The sequence below is a fragment of the Heloderma suspectum genome, chromosome 1 (genome assembly GCF_057233095.1).
Source record: "Heloderma suspectum isolate Gila_16-S chromosome 1, 16-S_ref, whole genome shotgun sequence".
Taxonomy (NCBI): domain Eukaryota; kingdom Metazoa; phylum Chordata; class Lepidosauria; order Squamata; family Helodermatidae; genus Heloderma; species Heloderma suspectum.
In genome coordinates, this window is record NC_139458.1 from 225,053,044 (window position 1) to 225,067,379 (window position 14,336).

A 14,336-nucleotide genomic window follows, 5' to 3' on the forward strand; every position below is an offset into this window, starting at 1 on the left:
TTCTGCTCCAAGTTGTCTTTATCTTGGCAGGAGTTAACACTCTCACAGTGCTAACTTGAAAAACTGATTTCTTATTTGTAATGTTCTTTTGAACAAATCTTTCACCGTATTTCAAATCTTTGCATTGCTAGTGGCTTTTATTTTGGTTTCTATTTTTATTTATACTGTCGTTTTAAACTTTTATATTGTATTTTATCATGTTGCATTTTAGGTTTTTAATGGTTGTGCCCAGAGAGCTTTGGCTATTGGGCAGTATAGAAATGTGATAAATAAATAAATAAAAATGATATTAAATTGGAGTAATTTTGAAGTCAAATCATATTTTTATTTCCAGCTACTATTTTAAAGGGTACCATGAGACACCAGTACCAGACTGACACGGTCAAAGCAAATAGTATGGGAGAGTTAAAATCTCCGGGAGTGCTAAGCTTTGGGACACCAGAGATTGCAAATGCAAAACACATCTACAAACCTATCTGGACAATTGGCCTTACTCTGAGTTTTCTTTCTGGTTGGCAGGCAGGAGAATCCCTTCATTGTTAGGATGGACCTAGTATTTGCTTCATAAGGCCTTCGTTTGGAGTGAGCATCTCTCTCCCTTGAGTGCTGGTTTCCCATTTCATAGAATCATAGAATAGTAGGGGTGGAAGGGGCCTACAAGACCATCGAGTCCAACCCCCTGCTCAATGCAGGAATCCAAGTCAGAGCATCCCTGACAGATGGCTGTCCAGCCTCATCTTGAATGCCTCCAGTGTGGGAGAGCCCACCACCTCCCTAGGTACCCACTACCTCCCTAGGTAAACCTCTCACCTAGGTTTGAGGTGAGAAGTTCTCACTACCTCTCATGTGATTTCAATCACATGATGGGGCAGGGATGCCCCCACCCCCTCTGGCACATTCCCAACAGGCCATCCCTGCTGCCCTCCATGCATTCAGGCTGAATGTCTGCACTAGGATGTCTGCTGTACTTATGTTGACTCCTTGCACGATTTAGAAACCTGATCATGCAGGGCTCTACAGCATCCCCACTCTCCCTCTCATGATTCTAATCATGTGGGGGAATTGAATGCCCAAATGCGGCTAAAGTATCTAAGAAAGATAAGAAATGTAAATTCTGGATTTTTCCTCCCCTAATATCACCTCAGATAAATACTATTTCTTACCTGACTGAAATAGCAATGTAACAAGCATGCATTCAGGTAAGACGCTGTCTGCACAAGTTTGAAAAATCTGACAAAATTGTTACTGTTTAATGCAGCAAAGGCTTGAACTGCAAATCTAACTTCAGTGGAGTTTCGGACAGCTGGACGAAACTGCTGCACTTCTCTGTTGAGACAAAGAGGGACATGAATTTACTTAGTTTTATGTTAATGATGGAAGCTACCTGTGTGGAACATGCATACAGAAAATGCAGCAAGAAACACATAAGTACTTAGGCTTTAAATGAGGGTGGGCAACTTGTAGGCCAAAACATCTGGAGGGCCACAATTCCCATCATGCTTCACCACTGGCTATGCTGGCTAGGACTGATGGGAGTTGTAGGCCAATCTGGAGGGCCACAAGTTGTCCACCCCTGCATCAGATTCACACACAATCATGCAGTTAAATTTGAGATTGCCCCGATAGAGCTGAAGTATTTAAACATTTATTTTAATGTCTGCTTATTTGACTAAAAACTAATTATTTTCTAATACTCAATGTTTATCTAACTCCAGGTGCATAACTGTCTTATTTGCTGTAAACGAACAATGTCTTGTGGCATTTTAAAGATAAACAGATTTATTGTGGCACAGGTTTTCTTGGACTAGAGCCAATTTCATCAGATGTATGAAGAGTTATCTTTAATTGGGAGATAAATACACATACTCTCACATGGATCAAGAAAATAATTGTCAGCTGTGTTGCCCAAAGGCCTTGAGATACAAGGGTTATGGCGCAGTGCTATGGTATCTACCCTTGATACTCGTAAGCCTCTGAACTCAGAGGCTTACAAGTATCCAGTGCAGAGCAGCATCCTCACCTCCACTGTGCCTCCCGCTCTACATTTTAACTAGACGGACTTTTTCACCCGTCTAGCTAAGTCATTATGGAAGGAAGCTGGAGAGGGCTCAGGATATGGTATAAGCTAGCCTCTCCAGTCCCCTACCTTCCCTGCCCATAGGAACACCTCCTTACCTCTTCTCCGAGGCAGCTTTTGCAACCCCAGAAAAGGCAGCCAGCATGGTTGTCTCCACGCTGGCTGAAAGGGGGAGGGGGAGGAGGTAGGGAGCTCAGATTCCTGGATCCACAGTCGGAGCACTATCTCCATCCTTGGATCCAGGAATCCAAAATATCTTATGGCCTCCCAACCTCTGTCTAGGGGTCATTGGATTGCTCCCTTAGCCTATACACAGAATGTACTTCTTGCATCTAATTGTTTTCTAGCTAGCTTACAGTTTTCCTTTTACTTAATATTCATCACACATCTGATGAAGTAGGCTGAGGTTGATGGAAGTGTAAGCCATAATAAATCTGTTAGTCTTTAAGGTGCCTCAAGATACTTGTTTAACTAGTTATTTTTTAAAGGTTGTTTTATTCTGCTTTTTGCATGCTTTTGCAGAACATATCCTTGTTGAAGGTCTTGCCAGCAGGTCTGTGAACACGGGTAAATCATCTAGACCTTACATGTTCATCTGCTTTACTAGAATGAACAGAAGGCAGACCTTTGATTGTTCCAAGAAGAGAGAATATCAGTGCTACTGTGGTTAGCAAGGGGGTATTGAGAAGGAGCCTTTCACTTGATCAAATTACTTTCTTGGGTACTCTTTTAAAACAAATAAAGCTATGTTTTTGACTGCAAAGACAAACCATAATTTGTCATTAATAACTGGCTAGAAACCCTATACTTGTGTAGATTGAAATGTAAAAGGAGTAGATAGCTCTGCCCCAGATTAGACTGGGTGGACTTTTCCTCTCTTCCAACTCTGGTTCTATGACAGTATCATACAATAATAAATCTTCCATCTTAACAGTGAATACTTCATACCATTCTGTATTTTTGTACAACTTCTGCAAATATTGCCAGTGGAAGAGACCAAATCAATGCTGTAACCATTTAAAAATTCACCTGAGAATATCCCCCTTGTTGAGGTTCAGAAGGACATTATATCCCCTGAATTCTGCTTCACTCTTGCAGTAAATACCCTTGTTTGCAAGGTCCTGATACATTTCTTTCAGGCTCTGGAGGCATTTAGTCATGTTCTCATTGTTGATCTTTGCATCAAAAGCTGACATAGGCTCCTCACATAAATGGTGAGAACAGTGGATATGAAAACGGGTACATTTCTCAATCAAGGAAACTGTCAGAGGACAGCAGAGGTGTTGCTGGGTTATATCCTGGCCAAACATAAAAGTGCAAAAACTTAAGACATCTTCAATTTTATTTGCATGCTTTACATTGCACCCTTTAAAGATTTCTATGTTCCTGCAAGGCATTGCCATCTAAAATACTGCTACTAGTTCAATTCTTAACACAACAGTAATTACCCTAGACACCCCTTGATCCCATTCCAAGGAGTCTACGATGATAGGGGAAGTACCCTAGAGTTCACCTTCATCCAGTGATAGCAGTTTAAGAGGAAGAAGTCTGGTAGAGCATGGGTTATGGGGGAGATAAGTAAAGGAAACAGGTGTTCGCAAGGAAAGTAACTGTGACAGGAGCATAAATAGCCATTATGCCCAGTGTGCAGAACCCACTGGGCTCAGTGAGTTATTTAACCACGACATGTGCTGGGCCATTTTGAATATACAACCCCTAATGGGGTTGTGGTGTGTCATCCAAACCCAGCCAGTAGGGGTTATGCAAGGATTAAAGAACCTCGCATAATCCTCGTTTTGTTGTAGGGTTTGTTGGCCACGTTTGGCCGGGTTTGGACAACACACCACAACCCTACTGGGGGTTGCGTATTCAAAATGGCGCCTGGCATACGTCATGGCTCATCATAGGTTAAATAACTCACAATGAGCCTGCTGTGTCATGTGAACTGGGTCAGTAAGTACGAGATCTAAAAAAAATATCCCAGTGTGCTGTGTGAGGTTGGAAAATGAACCCTGCAATCTGGGAAACAAGGTGTATGTTGGAAAGATGAGGAAAATCTGGCTATACACAACAGCCAAGAAGATAGCAGAGCTAGGTATAAGTAAGGTACCATATTTATTTATGAATCACCTTTCGGCCCAATTCAGGCTCCCAAGGTGACTTACAATCAACACTTTAAAAAAAAAGACATCACTCAATTTGATTTTGAGGGGATGTAAACAATTGAAGCAATTCATATTTCAACTTCCCTGGACCCAAGGAGGAAATGGAAGAAATGAGAGAAGAGATCACTACTGGAGGCAATCTAAGAAATTACTTTGCATAGATTCTCTTTTTTTCCTATGGCCAATGCTTGCACTGGTTCTATTGGAGCCCTACAGGACTCCAAATACTGTAAGACTGCAAAACTTATACCCCTCCCCACTGCAAGCTGGCTGTCTTTCAGGGACACCACGTGGGGGTTTCCTCACCATTTCTGACCACACATGACTATTCACAAGAACATCTAAACCTCTGAGCAGCTCACAAATACTACAAACTGCACAGATATTAAGATCTAACAGTGACACATTTTCCTGGGATTCGATGCACGCACCCCAATTGTGGAACCCACCCCTTTCATACATGGTTGGAGTTTACACCTACAAGCTTTTAGCATCAATGAAAAATGTTATTTGTTCACCCAGGCTACTGAATCAGTCTGTTATGGTGTCATGTAAATACGCTTTCATCTGTCTTTCTGTTCTCCCCTATTTTACTGTTTTATCGATTGATGCTGTATGATTTTATTGTGTTTTGTTATATCCTACTTTGGGATTGTTTTATAATGAACATTAGGTAATAATGGTATAAATAAATAAATAAACTGAGTGGCCAAATGCTGTAAGTCATCTGACGAACATAAGAGCCATATACGATCAAACAAAAGACTTATCTAGCCCAGCATTCTGTTCCCCCAGTGGCAAACATGACATGAGCGTAAGAGCACCCTCCCATTTGTGTTCCACAGTAACTAGTATTGCGAAGTATTCTTTGATACTGGAGGTAGTATAGAACCACCATGAAAACTAGCCATTGACAGCCTTAGGCTACATGCATTTGTTTATTCCCCTTTAAAGCTTTCCCAGTTGAAGCCCATCACAACATCTTGTTGTAACAAATTCCATATTTTAATTAAGAGCTGTGTAAAGAAGTACTTCCTTTTTTCTGTCCTGGATCTCCCACCATTCAGCTTCAATGGATGACCCCAGGTTCTAGTATTATGAGAAAGACTTCTCCTTAGTACTCTTTCAATACTATGCATAATTTTATACACCTCTATCATGTCCTCCCTTACTTGCCTTTTTTTGAGCTAAAAAGCCCCAAACATTGTAACCTTTCTTCATAGGGGAGTCGCTCAAGCCCCCTGTAATATCCTTTTTGAGGTGTGGTGACCAGAACTGTACACAGAATTCCAAGTGTGGTTGCACCATAGATTTGTATAAAGCCATTATGGAATTTTTATTTTCAATACTTTTCCTAAATTCTTCACAGTAGGTTCAACATTTTCATTGAGCTATCCATCACAACCCCAAAATCTCTTTTGTGGTCAGTCACTACTAGCTCAGACCCCATGAGCGTATACATGACTGAGGGCTGAGTCCAAGTATGCATGCCTAAGACACAAATCTCTTTGCTTTAAAAAAGTGCCTGGGATATATTGGTAACACTGCCACAGTTATGAGGTATAAAATGTAACCAAAACAAATGCTCTGATATACAGTGTATACATACACACACACGCGCGTACATTAAAGAGTAGGTTTTTAAACTTTGCACTCTCCTACATACTGAAATTTCCTCACCACCCCCACCCTGCCCAAGGGAAACATGAAATGGCGCCCCGTTTTAATCCTCATGATTCCTACCTCATTTGGATAAGTCTCATAAATAAATAACTACTTTTTTGCATTCTGTCAAATCCAAGGGCCTCACCCCAAAATGGTTACCTTTCTTATCCCACGAGTTCTATTCCATACAAAATCGTACCACTCTCGGTAGCAGCCTTCTCCTTTGTCCATGATTTGTGTTACTAAGTAGTCCATGGTCATACTCAACACCTCCGAAGGCCTCAGTTCATGTGGTAGAGGTTCTTCTTGGTCTGCTGAAGACCTACTGTATTCCTTAATTGCTGTTGTATGGTCAACCTGAGAAAGGGAAAATAAAATAAAAATAAACTCCTTAGTACAAGAACTATTCCTACCTTATTCAGCCATGTTCCTGCCTTTTACAAGGCAAGGTCTGAAAAAGATTTGCCACTGTTTACATCTCTCAATATTCACTGAGAAAGCAAACGTATAATTGTTAATGTTTGTATTCTGATGCAGTGCTAAACCATGTTTCATTTAGCTTAACTGTGGTTTGTTTGTACATCCAAACCCGTGCAGTCAACTATGATTTATTTGCGGCCAACAAGCCACAATCTGAAATGATGGTTCAAAGTTGGCTTTTGAATCTTGGCTTGCCTTGCTGTTATGCCCAAATCCACTATCCTGACTTAACCTGCCTGGGTACAAGAGACACAAGACAAGAGCACTTCAAAAATGAAACTGCTCACTGATGCCTTTCCAAACCTTGCACTCCCTCCTCATTCTGCCTGAAAAGGGCACAATCCTATGCATGTTTAGACAGAAAAAAGTCCCACAATTCCCAGCATCCTCAAGTCAGCATGGCTGGTGGGATATGCTGGGAGTTGTAGGACTTTTTCACTTCACAGTTTAGCATAGGGGAGGGCAAACTCTGGCCTGCAGGCTGGCCCCATCCAGCCTACTTTCCTGGTTGGACACCTGTAGGCCCCTCCCCGTCTGAAGCCCCAACCCATCCCCAAGCCCCACCTGTTGACCTGGGGAGAAGAAGCCTCATGTTATCTCCAGTCTCTGATTAGAGATAACAAGAGGATTCCCTTGTACTTGGCTGGGGCTTGACCCAAGAACCTAAGTAACAAGGCAGAGGTGGGGGTTGAGCTCCAAAATACAAAACTTTTCATTCCAGATAAAGACAGTAAAATCAGGAGAAGCAGGGAGCCTGGTGGGTGCCAAGACAGGTATCTGTGGGCACATCTATTAGGGGCTAAATCAGGCCAGTTTCCTCTCCTCACTTTCCTGCCACCTCCCTGACACTGAACTGCCCTGAACATCCCATGCCTCTTGGAGGACTTAGTCTTAGAGCTTTTGAAAGGGTATGGGGAAGATGAATTAATTTGTAACCTAATATTTTTCTGTATGCTAGGGGAATGCTTTTACTTGTCTGTTAGTGGTCCTGCTTTGCTAATCCTACTGTTAGGTAAAGGACCATCTATTTCACTATTTGTGCATGTGTGTTATGGGGGAACACAGACACAACTATGATTTTATCTTATCTGGATACTCATCATCATCTATATTACAGTCACTGACCAGACTCTGAACATAAAAAAATACAAAGAGTCTACAAACACATTTGGGAAATATACAGTAAAATCAGTTCTGAAGAGATCTTATTCTCATAGCATTCAAGAAGAATTTAGCAAAAGCCTCGATTGTATCCCTATCCTCTGTTGTCCTAAAACAGTAGAGAAGTACATTTATATCTGATCTAGTATCAGACAGTAATTTCTCTCTAATCTCTATATAACAGGAGCAGCAAAGTAAAACATGAATAACTGATTCGATTTCATTCCTCCCCCATGGGCATATACGATCTAAAAGCCTAGTTTTCTGAAACCGCCCTTATAACAAAGCAGAGGATAAGACATTAAATCTTGCTAAAGTAAGTGCACGCCAATATGTGGGAATGTTAAGGATTGAGAGATATTTCGCTTCTACCAGCCCATAACTCAGATTTGCACCCAAGAACAGAGGACAGCAAGTTCTATCCGCTGCAGAACTTAAAGCTTGTAGATCATAATCCCTGACCCTTTCAGACAGAAGAGCTCTGGCCTGCTTAGCTTCCATCATTAGTACAGACCCTGGGCATAAGCCCAGAGAACTGATCTTATTCCAGAGCAATTTCATCCACGCAGAGACGTAAGGGTCATCTTATAAATAAGATAAGGATCCAGGGCCATACAAATAGATCCAAAAATATAATGTGCGATCCAAGCTTTTGAAGTGATTGTCTGTAGGCCAGTTTCCAACAAGAGAGCGGGGGTTGCTACACATTTTGGAAGACCAAGGATGGAGTGGATGAAAGCTGCCTACAGGATACTGTAGACACTGAGAATACAGACCAAGCCATACACCACAAAATCATGCCAAGAGTCTGCAGTACAGCAAGAAGAGAACTTAGACCTTGCTTTAACTGCAAAACCATAATATATCCAAACTCAAATAACAACAAAGTTGTTCTTAGAATGGGTCTCAGTTAGCGGCACCTTGCCATGGGAAGTGTTTGTTTACTATTACCTTGTCAGTTCCTGGGATCATTTCAAAGAAACTAAGCTGGTTTCTTGTCTCTCTCATGTAACGTTCTTTTTCTGGACACATGTCTGGGCATGTGCCAACAAAAGTTTTAGCTTTGCCAAGGTCTATTTGTTTTACTCGAGCTAAAAATAAATAAATAAGAGAAGTTAAAAATTAGATAGTGTGCCCCCCAGGGGATTTTGTCTCCACTTTTTAGGAAACTGTTAATTCTTATGAGTAAGCCAGTCTTTACAATGACCAAAGTAGCAGGATCCAGGCAATGCACCACACATTCAAATCCAGTGGAACCCCCCTTCATGTACATACTGAACTTCAGGAGTGCTGCTTCTCTGTGGTAATGATGTAGAGCAGACAACATTTTTCAGAAAAAATTATGTTGCTATATTTTTCCACGGGAAATTTTCGATTTCTAAAAATGCCTTGTTTCATAAAATTAATCAGTAATATAGTGAGTGGGAACAATACCAGTAAACTGGGTAGATTCAAAATTGTAATTAACTCTTTTCAGATAACTATAGCCTTGTTCTCATGTTCCATCCATATGAGGGGGGGCTGGATTTCAGCTGCTGGCCCTGTCCTCTGATTCTGTTATCAACCTTTACACATGTATGCAGGTTCTATACTCATTATTGGGAATTCCTGATCGCACATACAGTTGTATGCACATACAGACATATGCTGCTGAACATATGTAAGACAGCGCTACCCAGGCTCCCCACCACCCAAGTCCCCCCTGCCGTCTCAGATCGAAGATAGCAGCAAAGATTCTCCTGCACACTGCTCTCCCTTCCAACTGGGAAATGGTGGATCCTCCATTTTTTACCACAGATAGAAATATGCAGACTGCCTAGATTCTCTCTGCAATCCACTGGTAAAAGGAGCCTGTGTACTTCGGCTAGTTTGAAACACTTCTGAGTAACAGCTAGATTTTATGTTTTCAAAAAGGGGGGATCCAATATTTCTCCTTTTCTTGCTCCCAGTAAACCTAGGGGCAGCTCTAACCATCACAGCCTAATCTGAATGTCTGCAGACCCCTCCTCCTCCATTTAATCTCGGGACTCTGAACATGCAGACTCTGTGACTTCACCATCATCAGTAGGGTTATTTTTTCCCCCTTTCTCCCCTATCCCACACCTCCTCCAAACATGCTTTTTGCAACATGAAGAGATGCCTGATGCAGAGATCTGGAGAGTCCAAAACCTTGTACACTTTTGTGATCTTTTGCTTGTCCTAATAAAGATATTACGCTAATATGGATTTTAAAGGATTCAAAAGGATCTTGATAGCCCAGAAAACTAGGCTGAAACTAACAAGATGAAAATCAACAGAGATAAATGTAAAGTACAGACAATCAAAGGCACGCATATAGGATGGGTACTAGCTTGGCAGCAGTACATTTCAAAAGGATTTAGGTGCTTTTGCGAGTCACAAGCTGAATGAGCCAGCAGCCACTAAAAGAAAAGCGAACTTAGGCTGCATGAACAGAAGCACAGTGTCCAAGTCACAGGAAGAAATCGTTTCACTCTATTCTGCACTGGTCAGGCTGCATTTGGACTACTGTGTCCACTTTTGAGTGCCACATTTTAAGGAGGATATTGACAAACTAAAGCGTGTCCAGAGAAGGATGATCAGAATAATCTAGGGTCTGGAAACAGAGTCCTACAAGGAACCATTGATTATGCTTTGCCCAGAGGTGATTAAGAGGAGACATGATAGTGGTCTATCTGAAAAGCTGTCATGGTGAAGAGGAAAGCTGGGTACTTACCATGAAGTTCCATTCCGATTTGGTGAACAGGAGACATCCACCATGGTTAACTCCTCCCACTGCCCAGGACAGGCAAGGAACATGTGACCAAGCTTTTTGCCTTGGTCCTAGCCTCTGTGGCTCCTCTCAGCCAGTTTTTCCTAGCCAAGCATTTGGACAGAGAAGCTATTGAGGAGCCATTAATGTAGTAATTAAAAAAACAGAAGGTAAAACAGAAAAGGAGAAAAACCCCTCTCTGGGTAATGGCACACTCCATGAGAAAAATTGTAATAACTGCTAGTATCAACACCAGTGGTCAGCCTGCCAGAGGGTGTGGTATGGATGTCTCCTGAGCACCAAATCAGAATGGAACTTAATGGTAAGCACCCAACTTTCCATTCCTATCCAGTGTGAAGGAGATATCCATCACGGGATGTACAAAAGCTACTATTCCCATAGTGTGGGCCCCAAAGCAGGCTGACCCTATGGTTGGGTTGTACCTGTTGTACCACTCTACATCTGAAGGCTGCTTTGGCAGAAGCATATCTGTCCATCCTATAATGCCTTACGAATGTATGGCGTGAGGCCGTGGCTGCCTTACAGATCTCTGCTAAGGAGGCATTAGTAGAAAAAGCTGCTGAGGCACTCCTGGTAGAGCATGCTGTAACATGTGTGCGTTAGGGAGTTTTTTAACCTCATAGGCTGCAAAAATACATGCTTTGAGCCACCTGGCAAGGGTAGCACAGGAAGCTTTCTGCCCTAAAGCTGTTGGATGAATGGAAACAAATAAGGAATCAGAATGTCTGAGTTCCTCAGTCCTCTTAAGGCAGATTTTGATGGCTCTTCTAACATCCATGTTGTGCCAGACCCACTCAGAGGGGCAAGAAGGATTAGGGCAGAAGGAGGGAAGAACCATTTCTTGCATTCTGTAAAAGAGAATGTTAATTTTGGGAATGAAAGATGGATCCAGCTGGAGTGTGACAGAGTCCTTGCTGAATGTGCAAAGGTGGTCCCTCATGGGGAGAGCTGATAACTCTGAAACTCTCCTGGCAGAGGTTACAACTACCAGAAATAAAACCTTAAGTGATGGAAATGTAGAGATACAGTTCTGAGAGGCTCAAAGGGCATAGCAGTGAGAGCAGAAAGGACTGTATGCAGGTTCCATGTAGGGAAAAAATGTATAACTGGAGAGGAGATAAGCGACGCTCCTCTGAGGAATTGTTTAACGTGCGGATGAGCACTATGTAGCTTGTGGCAGGGCTTGGAAAGGACAGAAGGAAGAGCTGTGGCTTGTCTTCGAAGCATGTTTGCTTTGAGTCCTATATCTAGCCCCACTTGCAGGAACAGGAGCAACTCTTTGATTCCTGCCATCTTGTGATCTGCACATCTCCTCCTGCACCAACGAATGAACACCTTCCAGGTTGTTTCATATATTGGTGAATAGCCTCCTGGAAGATAGAATGGTGTTTATTACCTTGGCTGAATAGCCTAAGAAGAGGAAGGTGCAGCGTTCAGTAGGCAGATGGCAAGCTGCAGTCCGGATGCCACATGGGGCCATTCGTGAGAAGGCTGGGTGTCAATGGAAGGAACAAGGCATCTGACTCCACCAATTGTAGGATTTGGAAGAACTGAAGACTCCATGGCCAAAAGGCTGCTATGAGTATTATGGTTGCCCATTCCGCCTTGATTTTCCTGAGGATCTTGGCCAAAAGTGGAAATGGCAAGAATGAGTAAAGTCTGGGCCAAGGGGAGTGGAGAGCATCTATGGCTTCCGCTCTTCGAGCTAGGTGCCTAGAGAAGAAGGGAGGTAGTTGATTGTTGAGCGGGGAGGCAAATAGGTCCACCAGGGGTGGGCTGAAGTGATGGCAAAGACTCTGAAAAACTGTTGGACTAAGAGTCCATTCGCCTGGGTCGAGCCAACTGAGAAAACTGGCTTCTATGTTAAGGGTCCCCTGCATGTGCTGTGCAATGACAGACATGATGCTGTGTTCCACCTGGTGGAGGAAGGAAGAGCTCTCCTTGTGAAGGGATTTGGATTTCATTCCTTCTTTATGATTTATGTGGGCTAAGGCTGTGGTGCTGTCTATTCTGACTAAGAAATGGACAAAGTGAATTGGACAAAGTGTTTGATGACAAGGTGGACTGCTTGTAAGTCCAGCCAGTTGATAGTGTGGTGTTTCATCTTGGGAAGCCAGATCCCCTGAATGGGATGGCCCTGGCAGTGAGCTCCCCAACCCTCCAGGCTGGCATCTGTGGTCACAATGATGTGACAGGATTCCTGGAAGGGTGTGCCCTTTGCTATGTTGTGTGGTGCTCCCCACCAGAGGAGAGAAGTTCTGACTGACTGTGGCAGAATTACTTAGATGTGGCATCTATGGATTATTTTGGACTGAAAGGGGAGAAGCAGCCATTGCAAGGGTCTGGAATGTAACCTGGCCCATGGGACGATCCCTAAGCAGGATATTGAGACCCAGCAAGAACATCTTTTCTTGGAAACAAGACAGTGATCTGCAGATCTGTATGGGCCTTTGACAGTGACGGAGACCTTAGAAGAAGGTCGTCTAGATAGGAATAAATGTGAATGGTCTTGAGTCTGAGGTGGGCTAGCATTAGCTTGGAAAAGATTCTTGGTGCTGATGCCAGGCCGAATGGCATTGCCCTGTGCTGAAAATGGTGTCCCTTATAGAAGAAGTGGAGAAATCTCTGGTGTTGCACAGCAATGTGAACGTGGAGATAAGCCTTCATAAGGTCTGTGGATGAAAGGTAATCCCCCTGATGTAGAGCGTCCTTGATAGCCTGGAGGGTCTCCATCCTGAATCTGCAGTATGCCACAAGCCTGCTGAGGTGTTTCAGATCCAGTATAGCACACCAGGAGGAACCCCCCCCCCCTTCTTGGGGACCAGGAAGAGAAGAAAAAATATCCCCTGGAAGTGCTCAGGAGGTAGGACAGGTTCTATTGCCCCTATCTCCTGAAGGTGGGCAATTTCTGCTGCCATCAGTTGCTGTTTGTGAATGGACCTAGAAAGTGAGGAGGGAAGAAACCTGTTCCTAGGAGTGGAGTGAAAGTCCAGGAAATAGCCATGTTGAATAATGTTGAGAGTCCCAGTGTCCAGTGCTGTCCTTTCCCATGTGTGAAGGAAGTGTTGTAGCCTTCCTCTGACACATGCAGGAAGGGAGTCAGAATTGTTGGCAAGGAACTTTAGAGGATTGGGGCAGGCCTGACCTTCCAAGATTGAAGGTCTGAGATCTAGGTTGGAACCTGGTTCTGGACCATGTGGGCTTTGTGAACTTGTAAGTGCATGGCTGAAGGGATGAACTGAATGGAAATCTGAAAGAATGAAAGGAAGAAGAGGAGGAAGAGGAAGAGGGAGCTCGGTTAGAGAACCTCCTCTCATCCCTCTTTGACGAAGAGGGCAAAACCCTCTTCTCATCTTTGGTTTCTGCTAAAATGTTTTGAGGGCTTTCTCTCCAAAGAGCCGTGTTCCTTTGATAGAAACTGTGCTTAGGTTTCCTTTGGAATAAGCATCCACGTTCCAGTGCTTCAGCTACAGTGAATGTCTTGCCATTGTGGCTGAAGAAATGGAATGTGCCACAAAAATCATGGAATCTTGTGTGGCATCTGAAACAAAGGTGTATGTCTTGTATAACTGAGAAAGACTCCTAAGCAAGGAAAAACTCTCCACCTCTTTATTGCTGATCTTCAACCCACAGGAGAGTGACTCGAGAAAAAAAAGGAAGCTGCGCAGGAAGCACGCTGTAGCTTCATGAGCTCTTTTCAGCGCTGCCTCAATACGTTTTTCACTAGGATCGGGGGGGGGGGGAGTCCCCACCTTAGGATTTATGGCTCCTGAAAGTAAGGCTGCCACTGGAGCATCAACTAAAGGAACCTTAAGTTCTTCCATAATTGGCTGTGGTAAGAAGTTTTTAACCTATGCTGAAGCTCCTTTTGGCTTGGCAGGGGGCATTCCACTCAACTTTAACCAATTTTTCAAAGCAGGAAGGAAAAAGTATCTCACAGTTAGCTGGCTTAGGGTCTAGGAATAATGCTTCACTTCTGGTAGGCTGCTTGGTTGTC

General features: G+C 43.2%; 1 protein-coding gene across 3 annotated transcripts in view; it reads right to left on the reverse strand.

The window, feature by feature from the left end:
* Window positions 1-14,336, reverse strand: part of MCM3AP (minichromosome maintenance complex component 3 associated protein) — a 126,587-nt gene that overhangs the window by 74,065 nt on the left and 38,186 nt on the right. For all 3 annotated transcript variants that reach the window (XM_084820465.1, XM_084820450.1, XM_084820460.1), the window contains 4 exons: window positions 8,500-8,639; window positions 6,067-6,264; window positions 3,107-3,375; window positions 1,164-1,326 (listed from right to left, as the gene is read on the reverse strand). In XM_084820465.1, coding sequence (XP_084676591.1) covers window positions 1,164-1,326; window positions 3,107-3,375; window positions 6,067-6,264; window positions 8,500-8,639 — 770 coding nt within the window. The remainder of the gene's footprint in view (window positions 1-1,163; window positions 1,327-3,106; window positions 3,376-6,066; window positions 6,265-8,499; window positions 8,640-14,336) is intronic.